The sequence below is a fragment of the Botryllus schlosseri genome, chromosome 13, assembly GCF_051294905.1.
Source record: "Botryllus schlosseri isolate E-star chromosome 13, Bs_hap1, whole genome shotgun sequence".
Lineage (NCBI taxonomy): Eukaryota > Metazoa > Chordata > Ascidiacea > Stolidobranchia > Styelidae > Botryllus > Botryllus schlosseri.
In genome coordinates this window covers 16,222,519-16,247,629 of record NC_137248.1, presented here as the reverse complement: position 1 = coordinate 16,247,629, position 25,111 = coordinate 16,222,519, and the positions used below count along the sequence as shown (strand labels likewise).

Sequence of the window (25,111 nt, the reverse complement as noted above, 5' to 3'; positions counted from 1 at the left end):
GCTACTGAAGTATGGGAAACAGTTTAACATGGCTAAATTATCTAGTTAACGAGGCACGCATAGCACACTTATGTCAATAGGCATAATTATTTTTTGTTCTGCTTGTCAGGTGGCAATAACAATGTACTGTAATCGAACTTGTATTTCGGCAAAAAATTGTCAAGTTACCATTACATAAATGTAATAATTGCATTCAGCACAATTACAAATTACCATTGATCCAACTCTGTTCCATGTGTTGAAATAATGATTTAATAGTTATCAATTCCAACTGCTTTACTCCAGGATGAGTTATATATACAAATGTTAATTGATGAGTAATTCACATCCATCAAATCTACACTCATCTCACCTGTACTCGGGTGCAACCGTTGCAAGTGTTCTGCTGGACACTTGGTTGCACTTGAGGTTGGTACATCGATGGATAAGTGCCCGTCTGTGTCGTGTGAACTGGATACTGAATAAAATCGAACCGCTAAGATTTAGTCTTTGTTACAAGATATATAAAAATGGAAAGCAAACAGACGAGAATCGACAGTGCGTATATACTCGGAGGTGGTCAGTAACGAAGGACTTCTGCTACTTGGGTACTTACTCAAGTGGATCTGATTTCCCGCTACTGCTACATCTACTTCTAATTAGTAATATTTGGTATATACTTACTTACTTTTCGCTATTGCCAGTTTTTCAAGTAGAAGTAGTTGAATCCTCCAATCAGAAAGATAGCCTGCGAAATTTTGAGGCTGTCTTCACGAAGTACCAACAATTATTTTTGATAAAAGTCAAGTCAAGCCAGGAATTTTCGTCGCGCTTCGCGCACAGTAAACTTTATTTCACGAACATATCGGTGACTATAATTTAGGTATCGGGCTGCGTGGTTAGGTTCACACTGCATTGTCGCCCATAAGAAATATTTCATCACAGTAAATCTGTTACATCATAGAGGTTGAAACTACCACTTAGCAATCCAGCATTTAAGTATCATATCGTCATCTAGCAGCCCATGGCGTGTCCTAATCCGGAAAGGTGGACTCTGACTTTTTGTTAACTTTACTCTTGTTTTAGAAGACCACTGTTGAAACTTTCTTGACAGAAGACATGAAATATATTTTCCGCTTTTTCGAAGTACTATCTATACTTCTCTTTCAATTCCCAGTATCATACTTTGAATTCTAATTAGTTTCAGTTCTTTTATCTGGAGAACATACATGTTGGTGATGCTTCTATTTTCCGAAAAAATAAAGCTACACTACTATACGGCTTTTTTACGATCAGTCATATTTTTCTATCACCGTTTACTAATCGCGCAAAGTCTTAATGCCCTATCCGACACCACTTCTCCGTGTTGCTCTTCGACCAAACTATTGGCCTTATGATATGAGGGAGGGCGCCATGCCATGTTGTTTTTTAAATGGGGCTGTTGGAGTAAACAGGGGATTATTATCGCATTTCCATATCAATGGTATCATTTTCATCCCATGATGCGGGTGAATGCTTATGGAGTCGGAAATTTATACCTTCGTGGATGCATAAATATGAATCAAGCACTGCACCTTTTGCATATCTCAATTTGCAGCTTCTGACAATCTATGCGAACGAAATACGATCGTTTTCACAACTACTTACTTATTTACTTGAGTAGTTTTAAAGTCAGTCAATTATACTTCTACTTCAAGTAGTTTGGGCTGCGTTTGAAAGGACTACTTCTACTCGTACTTGAGTAGATTTTGCTTCGCTACTTCTACTTCTACTTGAGTAGCTTTCTTGGCTACTTTGACCACCTCTGTATATACTCTATATAAGTGGTTCAGCTAATTGGACTTTTCAAAGAAAAAATTGACGCCAAGTATTTCTAGCAATCAAAGAAATCGCATCATCCTCAAAAGACACCCAACATTCAAATGGATGTTTTTGTTTTAATGGGACTATACCTTGCTGAAACCTCAATAAAACAACATGAGTAACACCAAGAGGGCGTAAGAAAATGTGTCATGATTTTAAAATTTAATTCCTTGTTTTGGGGTGCATGTAGTTTGTTGTGATTACAATATGTTTTTCTGGTCAGCAGAATTTGATTTGAAAGTTTATCGGTCGCAACCGCAATTAGGTTGAGGACCATTGCTTTACATTGAATTACACTGTATGTGCATCTCTGAAGTACCACTAAGCCGACTGAGATTATTTGGAACGTGGTTTCACAAGTAGAAGACTACACCGTCACATGTTTCGTTCGCGCTAAAAGTATTTCGATCTTAAAATTGAATAAATATTTCGATTGAATGGACATTATTAGACAATTCTGATGCTCAGACAAGTTTCTTTGCTTGTGAACGCAAGTTACAAATCTGAAACGCCGTACACTGTGGCATGAGATACAACTATTGGGTTGAGAAAAGCATTCGAGTACGCAAGTCAGAGTCGAACAGCGATTATAATCATTTTAGTCGAACAGTGCCAGGCAATTTTTTTTCGTGTACTGACTTTATAAAGATCGTGCAACTCACAGCATTCTCATAGGAATTCACTCATAACGGTGGTGGAAACTTTCCGACATCTACTTTCCACTTCACAAAATACAATGTCTAGCTAGAAAGTAAATCGCTTTGGCCCAAAAAGTGTAAAGAAGGTGTGGAAGTAGTCCAAAAACATATCGCCACTTGAATAAGAAGTGAAAGTAGTCAAACCATACTTGAATACCCCAGTGGTATTACTTCGCTAATGATAACGGGTATCTTAATTACATGTTTATAATTGAGGGTTGCATTCAAAACAAAAATAAATTTAACACAAGCATGTTTAAAACTAGGCCCTTGTTTAAAACATGTTTTCTGTTTTCTTTAAAGCCACGACGTAACGAATATTCAATTGTGACGTCATATTGGATTGACATTGGCAATTGAAAATATCGAGTAAATATGGCTCCTTTGACGAAATATCTACCTAATATAGCTGTTGAACCGAGTATTTTGATGGTTCCAACCATCCTATGTCGTATACGTCGGCTATATCGGATATTAATTGTCCGTAGGCTCATACAGCATGTTTTTTGGAAAGTACAATTAATTTTACAACTTGAAAAAAACAAACAATTTTTTGAAGGCTTTCGTTTAAAACACTGATTAAAACATGTTTTAAACAAAGTGATTTAAACAATCATTTGTTTTAAATGTAACCGTATTTATATATGAATCTATATTGACCGATATTTTTCGATATTACATTCGATTGACCTCGATGCGAAAGGTCATGCTCATGACATTCCCGTATGCAGAGTGTCGAAGACTATATAGTTTACGGGATCGACTCGGGCTCAAGTCGAGCACAAATATCACCTTTCGGCTCGGTCACCAAACTATCGGGTCTTATATACAGGTTTGCATGCATGCACCATGCTGATACATTACCATGTCGCATTTCTCCTTCATTAACGTTTCATTTGATCGAATAATGTGGTTTTATTCCATTAATCGCATTCAGAAACATTTTGTAATATGTAAATTGAGCATTTTCATCAATTACCTGCTGTTGAGCAGGAAACGGTTTTTGATTCTCTACTCCACTGATGTCGTGTGGAATAGAAAGTTTCTCGATCTGTCATTAAGAAATAAAAAAGAGTAACGCAAAACGATTGACGCCGCCATGCTGGTTGAATTTGTTTGTGGTATTCATGGTGTTTGTCGACTACTATGGTCATTTAAACCAGGCCGATTTTCCTCATTTCCATCCATAGATACTGACTGGTAGCATGGCCCACTTCTAGGCTTTTTGAGGACACCGTTTACTCGGATGAGATGGCGAGGTACACTTAGGTAGGACCTACGCATTACCAAAAATGCCAGCACCGTCGCAATGACATACACAGCACCGTAACTGCCGCACCCCAAACCCCCCAATTGGGGGGGGCCCGAGCTCGAAGGGGGCCCAAAATTATTTCGTGCATTAGCATAAATTATAGAGTATTTTTTGAAAATTTATGCAACTTTTTCAAAAATATTTCGCGCTGCGCGCGATCTCAAGTTGCTACATATCTGGATTTTGGAGTACTCTTGCCCCCCCCCCCCAAAATAAAATAAGCAAGATTTATGGAAATGGGCATATCGGCGTTGGTCATTATCGCGCCACGATGTACCAAGACATATAAAGTTTTAGGCCATGTAACATGCGACTCCAAGCAATGTGCTAGAACGATCGGCAGTGAGAAAACCTTGGCCGAAAAGGACGGCCCTTATACTGACTGAAAACTTCGTTATATATACAAAATACATGTAGGCTTAATTGTCCAAAGGCGCCTAAATGACTGGCGCCGAATGTTCCTGTCTTGGCAATCTGAACCTCACAAGACAAATACCATCCCGCAGGGACAATTATATACCAGTGAAGAAATAACAATTTGAAATTGTGTGTGTCTTTTAGTTTAGTAGCCTACGTTTGGGCGATTCTATATTTTTTGATATAGCAGACAGGAGGTCATGAAATAACATTATGTTACGGAGTCATACCAACGGGCCCTACAGTTTCCAAGACACCTCACTCAGTTCTGCCGGTAAATCTGATTACGTGAGCAGAGAGGACAAGAAATTGATAGCAATATATATGCAATTCCCGATCTTATTGACCGATTTTATCATGAATTATCGAAAAATTTCGCGCTTGGCGCTGGCTCACTAAACAGTACGACTAATTTCGTGGCAAAGCGAACGTCATCGGGGGTCGGCTTATCACCCTATGGGAGCCCAAGACCCAAGATTTTGTTAGGGGCCTGACGAAGTGCTGTTTCGTTCATGCCAATGGGTATACGCCCGAAGATGTTTAATTATTATTGTGGGGTTCTACCTATCTAAACACGCCTCACTCAGCTCTACCTGTAAATCTGATTAGGTGAGCAGAGAGAGGGTAAAAAGTGATAGCAATACGTATGCAATTCCCGATCCTATTTACCGATTCAAACACGAATTACATAATTTTTTCGCGCTTCGCGTGTTTAGGCGAGAAAAGCGTACCCAGTGAACGGAGCCCCATGTAAGATGATAAGTAGCGGTTAACGGCGTACAGGATACAGCCTAAGGGGGGTCTGGGGGGCGAAGCCCCCCAGAAGTTAGGTTTATCATCATATGGGGGGCCCAATAGCAAAGTTTTGGGGGGGGCCTGGCGAAGTGCTGTTACGGCCCTGCATACAGACGGTTCTATTTTGTAATTTGATTGTTAAAAAAGGGAACACAGAGGCACCTTCACCTGTTTGTAAAACAATCATATCAGTAAATCTATGTTGCCCATTGAAAACAATATAAGTCCCATATATAGTGGGCCGAGGACGATATATTTAAAATATCTGTACTATCATATCGCGATAACGAAATATCCATGACGACAAATCTGATTTGTACGGATAATATCCTATGCTTACCTCAGTCTGTGATGTTGTATTCGGAGTGTACTGCGGTGGTGGCTGGTAATATTATTGTGTCGCCGGCTGGTAATACTGTTGAGACACAGGTTGGTATTCTTGTTGAAATGCTGACTGCGGTTGTCCAATTGGTGATTGCGCTGAGAATGGTTATGGATCCAGGATTATGCCTTAAAGGTCTGCAGAGGGTTCAATTCGGCTTAACGAATACTTGTTTGCCAGAATTTTCCTATTTTGAATATACCGAAATCACAGTGTATGGCTAAACCTAGATAAACCCAATTGAGAATTATCACCCTATGGTCTTTTATCTGTTAAATACATGACTATTGTGTTATAAATAATATTGATTATGAATCAAAACTGAGACTAGAATACTTCTTTCTTGAATCACCGACGACTGCACTATATACTGTTCAAGTTTTCATTTATTTCGCCACCATTCATCATCCACGGAATAAGTTCAAAAAGGACCTATCTGGAAGTGGGCAATCACCTACAATTCATATTTTGGATTGGATATTGTACAAATTCCCCTCACAATGATTCTTGTTTTGCTCGCGCAACAATCGAACGCATGCATTGATACTCTTCTCGCAGACCCAAGGACAAACTGAAAGTTTCCCTCGTGTTATCCAATGTACAAACCCTGACGCACTTACGCCCCGCTCGAAAAGAATTATACCTTCATTTCATAACGAATCGTATATAAAGACATGCAAAACGTGCATGCGATACCCTATCCATCATTTTGATGAAAGACAAGGAAGAACGCTATGCCTGTTCTCCCATTCATAATAGTATAGGAACAATAATTTGAATTACTTTTTAGATTTCGTTATTGTGTTTTTCATTAGTCACAGCTCTTTTTTATTTGCTTCTTGTGATCGGCAGTGCCGGAAACATATTTTGCCGAAAAGTGTCTTCGGTTCGCTTTACCACTAGATATCAGCCACAATCTAGAAACCCACACCCGTAGTACCAATATTGTCGTTAGTGGATGTATCGGCTCTCATTGCAAAATCATTTGCACCCGTGTGGGTTGGCTGCGATGATTCGACCACCCCTTGGCCATTTCCCGGCGGCTGTTGCAATGCCTCGGGTGATTTTGATTCTGAAATATCACGACCGGTTATATTATACGTTTATATCGCAGACAGCACAACCCATTGGCAAGGTAAATATATACTCACCGAAGTTCGAATAACCTTCCATAATTCTAATTAGGTATTTGCTAGGTCTTTCTCAGGTTGGAATGCGCCTTGAAAAGAATGAAATCGGTAACTTGAATATCCGACTCTCTAATCTTGATACGTAATCACGAACGGATATAATTTCTGACCCATCCGCACATCACCAGACGCCTATCTCAAGTGATATCTGCAACGTGATATCTGTCAGTTGCTATGCGATGACAGGCAAATTGCAAGATAAAATAAGAATGTCTCGTTTTCCCGATTTCGTGATCGATTAAGAAATAGAATCAATGACCGAGATTGAACTTTCAAGCGTGATTTAAACAAATTACAAATTAAAGATTGTACTCTGAATTTGCAACGTACTGTTCTACCATTGCGACGTTTTCAATGTGCAGGGTGACTAGTACACTATTCAATCCAAAGGAGCAACACAATGAATTTCGACAAATCGTCTTCAAAATGAAGCAAAAATTCTCGAATCGCATAATGTATTCCTCGATACAATTGGTCATGTAATATTGGATTCCGTGAAAACATATGCTTCAAATTTCCCTCTATTTTATATTTGTATCGGTATTGCTGCGATGATTCTAACTGAGTCGAGCTGTCAAGTCGAAAGACGGAGGTGACTATTACTCAATTCATACAGAATGTGTGCAACGCCAACGTCACAGTGCAGTCTTATACACGGCCAAAATATATTATTCTGGCGCCATTAATCGATCGCTAAATAGACGTTGCCAGTATATTATTCTGCACATGCATTCTTACACGCGTCCGTATAGAATAGGCAATTGGAGGAATTGTAGTCTATGAACTACCGCTACAATCACCATCTAGTAATATTACTATTTATTGAGCCAGAACCTGTACACTAAACGGATTTTGTACAATTCCATGTCCATGCCAAACGGCAAAAAGTGGCTCTACCCTGTACGACGGAGACTCATCTGGCAGAGCACCCTAATATTCGTTTACAAACGTTTACGGCAGCCCTAAAGAGAGTAGCATGCTAGCCAGTAGGTCGTTGCTATGCGAAAATAATCACGTGACTGAAAAACTCCAAATCGTTAATTGCAGTGTTTCTTAACTTTGTCGTCAGCGCCCCCAAGGGGCGATTTGGATTTTGAAGGGACGGAAACGCTCAGGGGCTATATTGGGGCGCTGGGCTCAGGGGCGGTATCGGGGCGCTGAAGAAAAATGGCGTCGCAGTAGAGGATGCAGTAGATACATATGATTATATAGTACAACAACAGATCTATGTACCCCCGAGTGCTCTAATGTTAACCGAAACGTTCGATATTGATATGTCAACTGTCCAGGCACCGAAATGACCGGCGCCGAATAGTCCAGCTCCCGCAGCTTGAGCCGCATGTACCAAATGAGACCCACGAAGGAAAACAGATGAGCCACGTGTCGAAATACTAATTTGAAATCGTGTTCGTCTCACGAAAGCAGATATAATAATCACTTTTGTCTGGTACGTGGAAGCGATTGCAATATATCTGGAGCAACGACAGCCTTTATTATCGCTTTACCGCGACCTTCAGAGCTTTGCAGACATAGGTTATGTAGTGGCGAACCAACCTTAATGTGACATCCGACTTGTATGATACAGGGGTCAGAACCAATGTTCCCTCTAAGCTGCGCACGTGCGCAAATGTGCAGTGCTGACACGGTCTATGCGCACAGAAAATGTAAGTTACGCAGAAAAAATCCGAAGTGATGAACTTTTTTGTGGTCGTTACGCACTGTTGTCCTAGGGTCTGCGCAGTAAGTTGGTGAGTGTGCACAGACTCGTCAAAAATTAGAGGAAACATTGGTCAGAACATTGTTCATCATCAGGCCATATCATCGTAACATCATTGATGGGCCCATCACTTATTGGCTATAGTACCGAACACAGTGGGCTTGGAAACGACCAAAGCAACCACAGAAGATCGATCATCAGCGATCGCAACATGCCACCAGGCATAGACGTGAGCCTTGTTATTATTTCTATGCCTAAATACTGTTGGCATATTTGTAAGGCCACAAATAACCAACACCATTTCGCATTTGATGTCGCTTATGTTATAACACTGTCATTGGTTACTTTGTATTTGCTAGCAGGAGGCACGCAATCGCGACCATCGCCAGAAGCGAGAGTCGAAGGCGACAAGATAGCCTACTTTCCCTTCCCTGAAGCTGTCGTGTCGCGAAGTCGGTGTAAAGTGTGAACCGGCCTCAGTGATTATAATATCGTCAATATTATACAGTATCGTTGCCGTTGATGTACAAGGGGCGATAGGATTCCCTTGAAATCATTCGAAATTATGCTACGTTACTTGGGCCTATAACAGCTCAGTTTCGTGACGACATAGGATTGTACGCGTCTGCGACAAGAGTAACTGCTTGCTTGAATTGTGAGAAAATCGATACTAATTTCCCCTCCGTCGAGAACCCCTTCGTTTGCGTACAGACGCCAGGAATGTATCCGGAAATTGATGTACCTATATTCGATCTTTGCAAGAACACGATATGCACAATGCACATCTCACAGTGGCATTGTTTGTGCCTTCCAGTTCCCCCGTGCTTGAAGGCTGCTATGTGACTATGGCATTTTTGTATATTGTAGATAATGCCACTATCTTGCCAAAGGGTGTCCAACACGTGGCCGGTGAGTTATTGATCGCCCGACTAAACCCTGAGAGACGCTCGAATGAAAAACGCCGTGTGTCCGAAATTGCATTTTCACTAAAACTCGTATGGTCATACTCGAGGTTCTACTATATGTATATATATTTCGATCGGCGTGAATTCTATGATTATCATTGATCAGGTATTGCTTATGTTCTGTGGAGAGTCACGGCGATCGAACAGGATCCAACGTTCCGACCAGTGTCACCGTTGTCGCATACCGCAGATAGCGCGATAATATTAGTTATTTGTTGAAACTCGACCATGCAAAATCGCCTCACTGTAACGAGTAGGCAGTGGTTTGTTTGCGAATTGGATACATACAGAGTGGCGCGTTAGCCTATTACGTCCTTTGACGCCACCACAATGACTCAAGTAATGTGCTTATGCGATTATTTCTATAGCGTGATATCATTTGAGCATTTTCATCTGCTCTATTGTGACATGCGATGTACAATACAATACACAGGACACTGAACATATAGAAGGATGTGTGAACGACCAGTTTCGGTCTGTTAACGATACAATCATCAACAACATCCCGATATGTAATATTAACGGCGATATGTGGTATCAATCTTTCGACTGTCTTTACCTTTGCTCAATTTGATGTTGTGTACGATATTCGTGGGTCATCTTTTCAGCTGTAAATACACCGTATTAATTTAGAGCGCAGTGGGGGGTGAGCTCCAGTGATGAGCGGAGTCTGCTTTTCGAGACTCCGAGTCCCTCCGACAACTTTGGCCTCTGAGGCAAAGTCCCTCCGACTCCGGGGATCTCAATCCCAGACTCCGAGATAACCCGGAGAATCTTGTCCAGTCTCCGAAACATATTCAGACCATTGTCGAAGAATCCCAATCGATGTTTTCGATAGCCTGTCTGATATTCATACCAGTTTTTTAGTATCCGTGAATTGCCGAACAGTCGCAACATTACTTCTGAGAGTCAAGTTCTCTCCAACAAAATGGACAGTCAAGCTAATAGAACTGCGACCCTTCAGATCGGTCCACATATCTGTGGTGATGCCAGCCAGCCCATAACACTTGATAGCAACTCTTAGTTCCTCTGACAGCTTCTGCTTCAAAGAAAAAGCCTCCTCATCCAACTTACGTTTCACCGTAAATCTGGATGGCAAAACGTCTTCTGCACAACACCACGGCAAACCGGGACTACTTCGGTATTCTCCACCCGGCGATCAGTGTTCCCCATGATCACCTTCTCCTTTGATTTCTTGCTTACTTTTTTGTTGGAAGAAAGGAACTTTCTTCAACTGCGATCAATTCTTCTTACACGCTTCGATATGTCTTCGAAGATGCGACGTACCACTTGTCAACTTGTGATGCTTTAGCTGAACATTGCAATTTTGACAGCTCGCAAACCCGGTATACTGGCCGTTATTATCATGCAGCACCAGAGTGAAATCCTTCCACACGTCACTCTTTTTTTGCGTCTTTGTGAGTAACCCACTTGACGTCGACGGTGCTTCAGCCATTATATTAAAACGACGAAGGAAGACCAGTCAGTTCGAACTAACTACCACTAACACCACTGAAATCGACAATCACATCACAGGTTTCAGTAAATTGAGTTCCGCATCGCCATGAAACAGTTGATGGAACTGCACTGCACTAAACATACATGATGCATCACTGACGCACCGATCGACGCTCCTTGGAGTTGACTAAATGACTAGTGACTTCCAATTTTGAAGCTGATACATGATATCTGGAATTTGGAGTCTGAGACAGACCAGCAGCAGAAACTTGATTGCGGTGCTGATTTTTCTTATCACATCAAAGTCATTTCTCAATCAAACCAAACATTACGTGACGAAAATTCAGAAGAGTTCTGGATGACTGACTACGTCAATCAATATTGAAGAAAGCGTAGTTGAATCAAGCCCCGAACTACTGCCATCTCCGGCTAAGCAAATTTGCGTTGTCACCATGTTACAGTTGCATTGTGGGGGATAGGCTGGACGACTTAGTACAGGCGCTTATGGAAAAACGTCCAGTTTTAAAATATATTTGATTCGTATTGGGTTTGTAGTATTTTATACGAATGGAGCTTTGAATGAATAATCATCGTAACATTCAGGATTTGTTTCAGCCCAATATCTCGTGTTTATATCCGTGTTATCTGTGTATTTCGACATGTCGAAGACATCTCGTTTTGGTGGTAGCGTTTGTTGCGCCTACGGGTGCAGTAAAAGGCAGAAAAAGATATGCACGGAGTCATATATGAGAAGTAATAGCGATGGTAGTAGCGATGAAGAGTCTTTGGTAAAGCGTCGGCATCCAAGAACATTTCACCGGTGAGTGAATGGCAGAATATGCAGGGCAGCAAGACTATCTTTGAAGAATCAGTTTCTATTTTTAATATTTCCTGACCATCACAGTTAATCAATGTCCAGATAAGCCACAGCATTAATGAATAGGCCATGTTAAAGTGTCATTATACCAGAACATTTTGTCACAAGTATAATGATGTTGGTATGATCAGAGCAGACTATATCAGCAGTCTCAGCACCATGTCAGTTCATCAGTATACCTGTAATAGCATGACCAGCCAGGTCACTGTTTGTATTCTGTATGGGCAGTTCAGCCAATAACTAGCTTAGTACTCAATCCTTGCTTAAAATTGTCGTGAAGGTTGGAGGTAGGACTAGAAGGAAAGGTATAATTGAGGGCCAGACGGTTTTGTCCAGCATAGTTGAGTAATAACTCTATATTTCTGGTGCCAGATGCTCACACTAAAGTTCAAATTGCTAATTCCGTGGTCGAGTTCATTATAGCTTTGTGCGTGCGGGACGTTCGATTTGTCTCGTAAGATGTTTTTTTTAGGTTAACCTTTGGCTTTGGATTTAAAAGGTTACCTAATAGTTTATCCTTCTGGGGTAGAAAGTAACAGATATATCTAAATCAAACAAGATAATTTCACATATGTTCCTGCTACTTTTATCATCGTTCATAACAAAGAATGGTCAATTTGGTGTGCTTCGTATCATAGAATTACTTGTGAACTGATACAATGTTCTCTACAACGCAGCTTTCCTACCAATGATTCCCTGAAAGAAAGATGGATAGAATGTATTAGAAGAAAAGACTGGGAGCCAGCAAGATCGTCGGTCATCTGTTCTGATCATTTTTCAGAAAGTGATATTTACCGTGTTGGCGGGAGAATTCGTTTAAGGACGAATGCGGTGCCGACAAGATTTCTGAATTTTCCAAAATATATGAGGCCAAAGGTACGGTAGACACTAGACAGTGACTATATATTTATGAAGTTTGAGTTCCAATTACTTACCTTTATTTTAGCCCTAGTTAACATAAAATTCACAAATTTCAGGCTTCAAACAACCGACGAGCGAGACCTTCTGCAGTTCCAGATAAGAAACGGCATTATGAAGCACAAACCGCTGAACCTGAAGTAGTTCTTCACGACCACAGCTACTGTGCGCACACGTCTCCTCGAAAAGTCGTTCAACAGCAACGCCGTAGGGTCGCAGAAATTAAAAAGAGGTTGGTTGCAGCCAGAATGAGAACATACCGTCTGCAAAAAAAAGTGAAATCTCTGGATGAGGTCATTGCATCTCTTAAGAAGAACAATTTGATAAGCGATTCGTGTGTGGAGGTAATGTCACAAAAATTCAGTGGTCTACCAAGTGAGCTCTTGCAACGTATGAAGCTACAAGCTGGTGGAAGAGGAGTCAAATACTCCAAGGAACTGCAATCATTTGCAATGACGCTTCAGTATTATTCCACTAAGGCATACAATTTTGTGCGTCAGAATTTTCAACTTGCTCTTCCCCATCCAAGTGTGATAAGACGCTGGTATGGAAAACTTCCCGCTGAGCCTGGCTTTACTAGTATTGCCTTTTCTGCCATCAGAGGAAAAGTAGAGGCATCAGCAAATCCTGTAATATGCTCCATAATGATGGATGAAATGTCGATCCGCAAACAGGTTTTTTGGGATGGAAAACGATACCGAGGATATGTAGACATGGGTACTGACTGTGAGGATGATGATTCTTTGCCTCTTGCTAAAGATGCATTAGTTTTTATGGCTGTTTGTATCAATTCATCCTGGAAGATCCCGCTTGGATACTTTTTCATTAATGGTTTAACAGGATCGGAACGAGCAAATTTGGTCAGAATTTGCATAAACAAGCTTAATGAAGTGGGTGCGACTGTTGCTTCATTGACATGTGACGGACCTTCATGTCACTTCGCAATGCTTTCTGCATTAGGGGCAAATATATCCTCCAGGAACATTGTGTCTAGTTTTACTAATCCGTATTTACCCGATCATCAAATCCAAGTAATTCTAGATCCTTGTCACATGCTCAAACTAATCAGAAACTGCCTAGCAGAATGGGGTACTTTGCAAGATGGTAGTGGGCACCAAATTTCTTGGAATTTCATCATTTTACTGCAAAAACTCCAGGCATCAGAAGGCCTGAGACTTGGCAATAAGCTGAAGAAGTGTCATGTGGAATGGCAGCAGCAAAAGATGAAAGTGAATTTGGCTGCTCAAACGATCAGCAGCAGTGTTGCTGATGCAATCGAATATTGTGATAAAAACCTCAAAATGAGATGCTTTCGGGGTAGTGCTGCTACCGTCAAGTTTTTGCGCAGTTTTGATCGCCTTTTCGACATACTCAATTCGAGAAACCCGTTTGCAAAAGGGTATAAATCTCCTTTAAAGGAATCAAACCAGCACTTGTGGCGTCCATTCATGTTTGAAATGATGGATTATATTGCCAAATTACAGGACCCCTCGGGAAAGCCCATTGTTGAATCTCGCAGGAAAACAGGATTCCTTGGATTTCTGGTTTGCATAAAGAGCACGCAGAGCCTTTTTGATCGCCTAGTGGCTACAAAAATGGTGAGGTACTTGTTGATGTACAAGTTCAGTCAAGATCATCTTGAGCTATTTTTTTGTGCTGTCCGTAAAGCAGGAGGCTTCAACAATAATCCTACTTGTCTGCAATTTACTGCTGCGTATAAAAGGTTATTGATGAAGTTGGGAATCCGTGCATCATCAGGAAATTGCGAAGAAAGAGACGCAACCGCCATGTTGGACCTCTTGGATGATTTCAGGATTCAAGAAAGTGGACTCTCTCTTTCTTCTGCGACCTTGATCAGAAAATACGACTTGGAAGCGAAACGACCTATGCAAGATGAGCATGACTACTCCGATGTTCCTAAAATAACAACTTTGTCTGAGTACAAAAATCAAGCTATATCATACATTGCTGGCTATGTTGCCAAGTCAGTGGCTGAGCGATGTCTTTGCCCAACATGTAAAGGGTCGCTCATGGTGGCTTCGGCAACCAGTGGCAGTTTCCTGCAATTCAAGAACAGGGGTGGCCTAACTAAACCATCTACTGGTGTTATTGCAATATGTGAGGAGGCTGAAAAATGCTTCCAGCGAATGATTCATGTTACTTCTGGAAAGTTACCTCATTGCAAGGGCTTGATCAACGCCTTTGCCACTGCTATTCTGTCGAACATGTCTGGTAAATCACCAGCTTTCCCAGAACTTGAAGACCATATTTATGACACCTCAGTTGGTGACGATCATATAATCACTCTGACAAAAGACATCGCCAAGACCTATTGCAAGATTAAATTCAAACATCTAGGAGTAGAATACAATCAAAGGACATCAGACAAGAACGTCCGCAGAGTGTTAACAAAGCTGATTCTCTTCAAAAATCAGTAACTGCCACAGTTGGTCAGTCAACTTTCAGGTTGCTTGTTTACAATTTGCTGATGATCTTCGCCAGCTCGAGGGCAACGACACGGTCAAAGTTCCCGCTTCATTAAAGATTCAGGAAATGTGTCGTTGTTTACCCAGACTGGCACCCCCGTGAAAGGGGGGGTCACATTGTCAGTGAACCGCTGTGCTAGAGGATCTTCTGAACCTGACGCTATGATATTCAAACCAGAGTCAACGGTTCAGTGGGATCGAATGACGTTCCCGGATATGAAAAGGTTTCAGCGTTGGCCGACTGCCTGCTAACTCACAGAGATTGTACTTACTGTTTGAGTGAAGCGGTGGCAGCTCATATCATAACATTGTGGAACGACTTTCTCCCATACGACAAGCAATTGAGCAATCACATTCAGGACCGATGTATAGGAAAGGAAATCCAGGCGGCCGATTCAAATCGGCCAAGTCGCCTGGCGTGGTTGCTACACAGTAGTGCATCGACACTGAGGGAGTAAGGACATGGCGCACACGCGAAGAAAAAGGAACGATCCTTTCATCCGCATACGGCTTTGTAAGTTATTGTGGTTTAGTAACCCTCAGCGGTTTTATTTGATATTTTTGTAATTAAAAGAGTCGCAATTTGGACATGCTACACAATCAATGGTCGGATCGACGTACCGCAACTTGGATGTGAGGATTCCTGAAGCCGGTGAGTTCGCTCCATGGCCATCGTATTTATTGATTCTACTCAAGCAGAGGTAGTTTAAAAACTTGAAGAAGTATCGCAAGTGAGCAAAACCACTTTAAGTAGAAGTACTTCTTAACTGACCACCTCTGGTCATTGCTAGGGCTTATAGTTGTGTTTCCAGAGTCGTAATGTCATGATAATATAAATTATGTGGATAGCTCAAATCTTTGTTTAAAAAAAATCCAAGAGTTGGTTCTATCTATAGAACATATTTAGGTGTTTTTTCGATCATGCGTATTTTATAGGCTTCCATTAAAATATATTCTCTACTAGCACAGATTGGGCATTAATGTTATTTCATTAAGCTGGTTCTGTTACGGCGATTGACACCTTTGCCATATGTTCAATAATGAGGCTCAAGGTGATTCAATTGTTGAATTACCTTCACCCTTCCGTTGAAAAAGAAAATGACAATTCGTTACCGCTTTCCGATGTTGTCGTTGAGAAGGTGGATAACAATTTTGTTACATCTGTCATCCTTTTATCATTAGGCTGCATTCAGTGTCCAATACCTTTAGCGGTTAACTGTCAATATATAATTTATATGATATGTGCTCTGGTACACAGATGTAACTATCGCTTTATTCCATACTTGCTCGTGGCTGTTTTCTTTTCCATTCAAAGGTTCTGGAATCGACCATCGTTAAGCTGTAAAGCCAACCCTGCGTCGCCAGAGAGAATATTTACATATCCAACTCTTACTTCAAACCCACGGAAGACACCGGCTAACCCACTGAATGAGGTGAGGCCACTTTCTTCGTATGCCGTAGAATTTTCATTATTGTAATCTGTACTCACAGTTTTTGGTATCTTGACAGATAATAAGAAAACAAAGAAGGGAGCAAGTCTAGCCAACACATACTTCAAACCCGCAGAAGACACCGGCTAACACACTTTCTTTACTATTTTATACGCATTTTGGTATAAAAACGTTGTCGTGACATCAAGGTATGTCGATCAATGTGTCTTCAAGTGAACAATTTCTCATATGTTAGTTCATTTATCTTGAACAGTGCCCCAAAACGACGTCGTCGTCGTAGGACCCGTAGTGGGGTGGCCTTCAATGTGACTGTGCCTGTGCCGCGTAAGAAGAGAAGAAATTCCATTAAATTGGAACTAAGATCAGAATCGGTTCGTTTATTATACCTCGTTCGCAGATATTAAGCCCTAACTTATCCCACATTTGACTTTCAGATCACCGTTAATTACGCCGAAGGCGACGTAAAGTCGATAACAATTAATTTATTTCTGTTTTTATTTTTTATGTTGTTATTTTAATAGAAAAATTCGTTTCTCATAACCGAAGCTGGTGTTTCTGAAAACGAGAGTTCAGCATTTTGGTACGAGACAGTACAGCGCGGTATTTCGTGTGACGAGGCAGTACAGTTCACATCTCCAGTTAGTTTTGAATCCAAACTAATTTCTGGTTTCATGAAAGTGCAAAACGAGCCAAGCTTCATGTACACACGCATATGGGTAGCTATAGGTGTAATTATGATAAAATACATGTACGCCGTTTAGATTGTATCTTGTGCCGTTTTGATTCGATAAAATTAATATTTATTATGAACTCCCAAAGTGCACAGATTGCTGTTACAACCAACATAGCCCCAATTTCACTGTGAATTGGGCAATTCTAGCTACATCTGAATAAGGACCCATGCATTTCTTGTTTCTCTCATTCAATGAACTCATTCAGTCACTTCTACAGAAATCACTACCCCATCGCCACACATAGCAGACATATCTTTACTTTCTCTTTTTTGGATTTATTTAAATACGCTGAACCAATAAATACGTAGAATAACCACAATGGCATTCAGTTGATTTCAGCAGTGCCTTTTGATATGTCCCATGATGCTGAATTTTCTCCATCAGCAATATTCACAGCTGGCAGTTATAGCATTCACATCAGCTCCATCGAAGTATGAAGATTTTAAATCCAGGATAGGTAATTCCGAGGCACGCTCCGATAATAACTTCAAGCTGACAATCGTAGATGCTTTTACTTCCTATAGATACATATATCTGAAAGATAACTGAACTGGCATTATACATCTTTTGACAGCTTGGTTATTTCTGTACACGTAAAATATGCTGGATACAACGAGTAAAGCAATCTACATCAGGAATATAACCACAAAAAAATACATACGATGACACATAGACAACCTTATTTTACCACGAACAGTCGAAACCACTTATATCTTCGACATGTCGAAATACACCAATAACACAGATATAAACACGAGATATTGGGCTGAAACAAATCCTGAATGTTACGATGATTATTCATTCAAAGCTCCATTCGTATAAAATACTACAAACCCAATACGAATCAAATATATTTTAGAACTGGACGTTTTTCCATAAGCTCCTGCACTAAATCGTCCAGCCTATCCCCCACAATGCAACTGTTTCTAGTGACAACGTAAATATCGCGAGTAGCGCACTCCAGTGTTTATATAGCTCAGTGAGTTGAATAGACACTTACGTGACCTTTGACACGAACCAATCAGGTTGCAGTAGGATGTAAACAAAGAACAAGCCCGGGCAAGCTTACTATGAGCTCTTATGGAAAAGGGTTGAAAAATATAGGTTTTTAGCAAAATTACATTGAATTGGGAATAGCTGGCTTTGGTGAATGGTAATAACGTAGAGTCGTAGAGCTAGTAGGGGAGATGTGGTACCGAAGGATCAAAAATTGCAAAATGATCTCTGGCCCTCAAATCTTCAGCCGAGAATGACAGATCTTTTGCTGTCTCAACACTTCGATACAAGCTCTACCTGTCGCGGACATTTACATGAATATCCACCTTTTCAAAAAATATTTATAAACGTTTAAAATTTGTTGCTCGATCGTGTCATCGGTCCCCACCCGGTGGGTCCGAAGGCACACGACCATGGGACCTATGAGACATACGCTCAAAAACTCAAAATTGTTAACTTGTTTTGTTGTGTACTATAAGCTAAGCTACAGCAAGCCAATGAAGAATGTTTCGTCGCGACCTTCAAGAATAAAATAGATTATATCAACTGAAATGTTGGCATAAAATCATGTTTTGATTTACGCCTAAACTTACAAAATTAATGCCACATACACATTACCCACAAATCGACATTTTGACTTTCAAATAACTCGTAATAGCGATAAAACACCACAGGTACCTGTGATTTACAGTCTATATATATGTAGGCGAGTTTGTGTTGTTGAGTGATTAGTTGGCCCATCTATTTTGCTTGATTTGGCTATGGTACCATAGGTCCCCCACCCCATATATATTGTAATTGACTTGAAAATAGTCCACTCGATGTTGGTATTGATTCAAAAAATATGTGCCATTATATACCCTGATACAAGCCCTATACTTCACATCAAAAATTATGGCGGGTTTGTTAGTCTGAAAGGTGATATAGAAAAATGAAAATGTCGATCCAAATTTACTTTATACCCCCTAAAACGTAAATCATTCGTCACAGACCCCATAACTCACGCAGGTCGAATTTTTTTGCATGTGAGGAAAGATTCTGTCAGCATGTAACTGTAGACAAATTCACGGAGTGTCATCATGGAATTATCATGGAGAATTTTTCAAGTATTTTCGGTCCCAGTGATCTATCGGTACCACATCTCCCCTATGTATATGCAGTGTTATAACCTACAATAAGCATGAATGATGGCAAGCACGCATCAGCATGGTATGTCCAAATGAATGAATTTCTGACAACTTTTCGGATGAAGCAACTATTGCTGTATTATCCTTAGTCGTATACTATAGGATTGTCGTAGCGAATAGAATGTATTAGAGGAATATTGAGTCAGGATATGTGTGGTATCCATTATGTGGCGTTATATGCGTTCTATTTATGGAATCGACATTTGTATATAGTAGTCTACAGTCTGTATCATTATCTAGCAAATTACTGTTACACTGGACACTTGTCTACATATTCAATGATCATATTAATATGATATATGTTAGGCAACATGATCTGTTCCCGGCTGAAATCGTCATTTTTTGTTCTAGCTCGTGTATTGTATCTATCAGGATAAATACTGTGCTAATAGTCTGCGTAACATGGAAAAGGCTACCCAGACCGTTCCTGGTGTGCGCTTTTACCTTTCCCAGAGCCAATGACATGCATGGAAGAATGTAAAATCTGGATAAAGGCATGTGGACTTCCTTGTAGTCATCTGAATTCTCATTTTATTAAGAAAATTACATATCTATTATTGTACCAAAAATATTGAATCGTGACATAATCTAGAATCTAGATCAGTGGTTCCCAACATGGGCGATTTGGCAGTCTAGGGGGGCGAAAATGACGAAGGGGGCGAAAATGGACAAAGGGGGCGAAAATAGCGAAGGGGGCGATTCGGGGGGGCGATGACGCGTCAAAACGGCTGACATTTTTTTTTTTAATTTTTTTTTTAGTCAACCCACGGAAATTTAGTTACAAAAGTGTGTCAAATTGGACATCGAGCTGAAAATTTGACCCTTTTTTTTAGTCAACCCGCCGGTGATTACAGGTTTGTATGCCCAATTTTCGGTACACAAAATTTGGGGGGCGATGATCGGTATTGACCTTGAAAAGGGGGCGATAGGTCAAAAAGGTTGGGAACCACTGATCTAGATGAAACAATTCTGTGTTTCAAAATGAGTCCAATCTGAAATGCAGTCACACTTGATGCCACAATCGACTTGGTGTGTGTCTCATTTTATTCCACTCCAGTTTTGTTGCTTGATGGTGTGTATTGAAATTGTTGAAAACAATATATTCAATAATGAGACGAATAGTTGAAATTGGTAGCGGTGATACGTTGTACGAGTCGACGAGTACGCTTTGATAGGTGCCTGCACAGCAGTATTGCTCTGTAAAATAAACATATTATATATTTTGTGCAGGCTTGATGGATATCTTTTATGAAGCTGCAGAAAGAGGAGGTCGATGGATAAAACGCAAGAAAATCAAATTTCTGGAAGAAGTATAGAAGCACAAAACAGTAAACTCGTCCAGGAAAATTACAAATTGGCGGACAATTATTGCTAGTGAAGTTCAGTTCTCAGAGGAGCATCATAATGTCAAAAGATGCGGAGAAGCTGAAATTTTATGCTAGACTACATTAAATTCTTTCTGAATTGCCCGACTTATCCTACTGACGTCAAATTTATAGTATTGCTGTAAGCATAGTATTTAACCATTGGGTCAGCCATATGTAACTGCTTCATTAAATCGCGATTTGGCCATGTAGATATGTGGTTCTTAAAAATGCACCATTTGCATTCATTCATGATTTCTCAAATCTAGAATGATTATTGACTGTCAATAAATCACATACAACTTTAAAAGGATTGATGGATTGTGGTACACTTACTTTTGTGCAGGAACTATTTACAGGGAGCATTTAAGATCGAAATATTAGTTAAATATGTGGATTCGACAAGAAATGTAAGAAAATGATGGAGTTCAGCTATGGTGAGCCAGGCAATGCTATCATGGCAGAAAATGGATTCACCATTGAGTCTGAAATCAAGAAATTGAATCTAGATTTAAATATTCCTGCACGTGATTTACACACCTTCAAATGCCTGAGCCAGACTGTTCCACAACAAGAAAGATGGCGAGAGAACGTATTCAAATTGAACAGCTGATCGGAAGAATCAAGGAGTATAAAATTTTGTCTGGTGTCATACTATGCAGCATTGTGTATCACAACTAACCAAATATATATGGACTAATTGCATACTCTAATTCAAGATTGAAAATTAAAAATGAATGACGTAACATATTCGGCAATTGTGCAAATTCAGTTCCATTGTCAATATCGTAATGCCTAATAGCATGCTACGGATCGTAATTGCGCGGTGCCATGGTCAGTCTGTACCAACAGTGCATGTCTAGATATTCCAGTGGTGTGCATTATTGAAGCTCATTCAGATGCCCAATTTGTTGAATGAACAATTCTCCAGATGAAAATGTTCTAGGATTATTTGTGTTTGATGGAATGTTATAAAACTGAAGACACCAGATACACCAAAATCTACCTTGTGGCAGGAGTTGATCGGTTGCGAGTACAGTGGAGAGATTGCTTGTCAATCACGATGGAGCTCACTGATGCTGATGCAAATCACAATGTAGTCCTTTTAGCTTCAGGTGCTGGATTGTCTTAATCAATGCATATGCATGAGAGCATATATCAGAACCTAATATGAAAATAAATCATGGTTAAAATATCTATTGAAGGAGTCCCTGAAAAAATGTCTTTTTCCTTACTTACCCTGTCTTACAAGTGCAAGACGAATCAATAATGGATTTTCCGAGAACGTGTATTTCCATTGAGTGTGTTATCTCACTTTTCCGCAAGTTGCCATAACATTGGCTGTTCACTAGAATATTGCTTCTAAAAAGAGTGGATTGTCTCCTCAATCTTTATCCCTAAATCGTGTGCATAGCGTTCCATGAAATACTTCGTAGCTTTCTCCGCGGTGTTAGAAGAAGATGCTGTTCCACTCAAATCCATAAATTCGATAGAATCTCCATAGCTTTCAAGTTTCATAATCAATACACAAAAATTGTGATGTGTGGCAGCAGCTATATTTTATAGTATATATATTTCTGAACATGAGATATGCTTGAAAATTTTGCTCAAGACCTGGAGCCTATGAAATCGTCAAAATATGCATTACCACAATCCTATAGTATAGTATACAACAATCGTCGCTTAATCAGAAAAGTTGTCAAAAACCCGTGCATTTGGACACAGCACGCTGGTGCGTACTTGCCACCATTCATGTTCATCCTAGATTAAAAGCTGCAACCACATACTAGCTCTACGCTATTACTATTCATTAAGGCCAGTCATCCCCAATTCAACGTAATCTTGCTTAAAACCTTCATTTTTCAACCTTTTCCCATAAGAGCTCATAGTAAGCTTGCCCGGGCTTGTTCTTTGTTTACATCCTGCTGCAACCTGATTGGTTCGTGTCAAAGGTCACGTAAGGGTCTATTGATGCGAGCAGAGCAGAGCAGATGGTTGTAGTTATTTAGTGTGGCTGTTCAGAAATGCAATCATTAAATCATGTAACACATTGCATAAGTTATTATTGTTTCCATCCAGATACTTGCTTGTTGTATGTATATTTCTCACAGATATAAAGGTAATATTGATGTAACACTTATTATCGATATCTCTCACTGCAAATTGCAAGTACGATGAAAGTTGCGAAAAGTTATCACAAAAGTGGTATCGGATATTATCTTGTTTCAACTGATACCAACGTTGAGAATACATTTTCACAAAATGGACCTATTACTATGTTGAAGGTCATCAGGATAATGGGATATACTCCGTTATAATCATGAACTTTCTGGAAGAATCAGGGTAGCTGAAGGCTGTACCATAAGGAAGCCCCGCTGTATGCTGCTGATTGTAAATGTTTCGCACAATTACTGGGGTAGCATGAAAATTAGTCACGAAACTAATACGCAAGGAGGAATGTAATGTGACTATAGAAGACTGCAATGATAGCAACGTGGAACTGGAAGATTCTGGAGATCTTATCTCATAATATGGTGACATTCAGCAGTGGATTCAAAGACTGCATCTCAAGGCAGGGAGCAAATGATGCACTGCGAATGATATTGGGTGCCTTCAAGTTTGTGAACTACAGACACTGCTCAACGGAAATGCCTTGCTAGATCACTAGGTTACTCTCCAGTCCCCAATTGCAGTGCAGATGGCTGATTTTTATGCACTTGGCAATCATTTTTGCATGTTACCCGTCATATTACAACTTTACAAGGTGTCAACTGTCTGTGTTTTGGTTTGTAATCAATAGTGTCTTCTGGTCAAAGCTATCGAAAGATATCGGGGGCAAAACTTACAATACTCCGTAAAACTCCGGAAAAATATTTGTTGTAAACTCCGACTCCACTCCGGGTATCACAAAATTGGCAAAACTCCGCTCTGGATCCACTCCGACTCCGCTCCGGTGCTCATCACTGGTGAGCTCAGATAAACTTCCGACCCTTTGTACTGGCGAGAAGCAATCCAGTTTCGTCTACGTAGACGGCGGTGAATTTAATCACTACGACAACTTACGCACCAATTCGTAAATTCAAATTTCGGCGCCGACATATACTTATTGAATTAAGTGTTTACGGCCGCATAGTTATTCATCAATGGACGCAGGTTGGACACCATCTAGCGGAACCTTTTGAGGACGAGAAATATCATGAAGCGGTGGTTAATTTCCCAAATCATATAAGCAGGACGAAGATATATCGACTACTCGTCAACGAGAGGATAATAAAAACCATTGCTACGCAATCTATAAGGATAGCTATTCCTCAACCAGTTTATTTGATTAGCTAACTAACTACGTAACTCCCATTGCTATACTGAGAACGCCAGACAAGTACAGCTATACTCAATCTTTAATCACAACAACAATAATAATGAACATGCTCACTGACTGGCACCTTTTGTGCGCGCAAGTCAGAGCGGTACGAATGTATCAGAATGTTAATATTCGAACGGTAACGCGTCTGGAATAAGCGTAATACATTTGCGAGTCGCGATCGCTGGGATATAGTTTGTTGGTGTATTATGTGCAGCTACACCACCCTCCACCAGATCGTGACTAGCCTTTTCAAGCTCGGAATCGAGGGGGCACGTTGATCATTCTTCCGAAGCGAGTCTCCATCTGCTTGTTGCGCGTAGCAGTGATGAGCGGATGTTGATTTTTGAGAATCCGAATCCGTCCGACAGTTTTTGTGTCTGCAGAACTATCCGTCCGACTCCGATGAATCTCATCCAGCTATCCGACTTTATCCGAAAATCTCATACAAGAATCCGAAAAATCCTTATCGAATAATGATATCGCAGAATATCAATTGCACAGCGGAGCTTAGATACAGTTCTGCGCTAAAAGTTCACAAATTGTGTCTATGGAATGAACAAATTGTATCTATGGGATGAACAAAAACAAACCGAACAAAAATTGGAATTTTAATTATATGAAGGTTAACGCGAAGAAACAACGCTACTAATTTAAAGTAAGTGTGCGAATGAAAGTGGTATCTCGGATCCAAAGAAAATTAAAAATGACAGATTATTGGGCCATGGCCATATATAACAATCAGGCATTTAACCATATTACCCAATATATATCAAGAAGTGATAGTAGCAAGTTGTAACCATCGAATTTTACAATCTCAGGTGGTCAATATTTGATGCACATAATCCGCATTTTGCCCACAAATGCTGGAAGGTGTGAAGGCCTGTTCAGTAGCAACTTTGCTGATGCTTATAATACCTTTGGTCAATCAGTACAAAGTTTCGAGCATGACGCTTATAGT

The 25,111-nt window shown here is 40.3% G+C and overlaps 1 protein-coding gene and 2 long non-coding RNA genes across 3 annotated transcripts in view; all 3 read right to left on the bottom strand.

Moving 5' to 3' along the window:
• Positions 1-319: 319 nt before the first annotated feature.
• Positions 320-25,111, bottom strand: part of LOC145453247 (uncharacterized) — a 71,354-nt gene continuing 46,562 nt past the window's right edge. Inside the window, exon 5 of the mRNA XM_080331244.1 lies at positions 320-457. Coding sequence (XP_080187370.1) covers positions 344-457 — 114 coding nt within the window. The 3' untranslated portion in view covers positions 320-343. The remainder of the gene's footprint in view (positions 458-25,111) is intronic.
• On the bottom strand, positions 6,235-6,638 carry LOC145454148 (uncharacterized). The gene is made up of 2 exons (XR_013920055.1): positions 6,598-6,638; positions 6,235-6,518 (listed from the first exon to the last, which is right to left on the bottom strand). It is a non-coding gene; the product is annotated as an uncharacterized LOC145454148 (long non-coding RNA).
• On the bottom strand, positions 20,343-22,718 carry LOC145453630 (uncharacterized). The gene is made up of 4 exons (XR_013919850.1): positions 22,219-22,718; positions 22,029-22,151; positions 21,796-21,954; positions 20,343-20,622 (listed from the first exon to the last, which is right to left on the bottom strand). It is a non-coding gene; the product is annotated as an uncharacterized LOC145453630 (long non-coding RNA).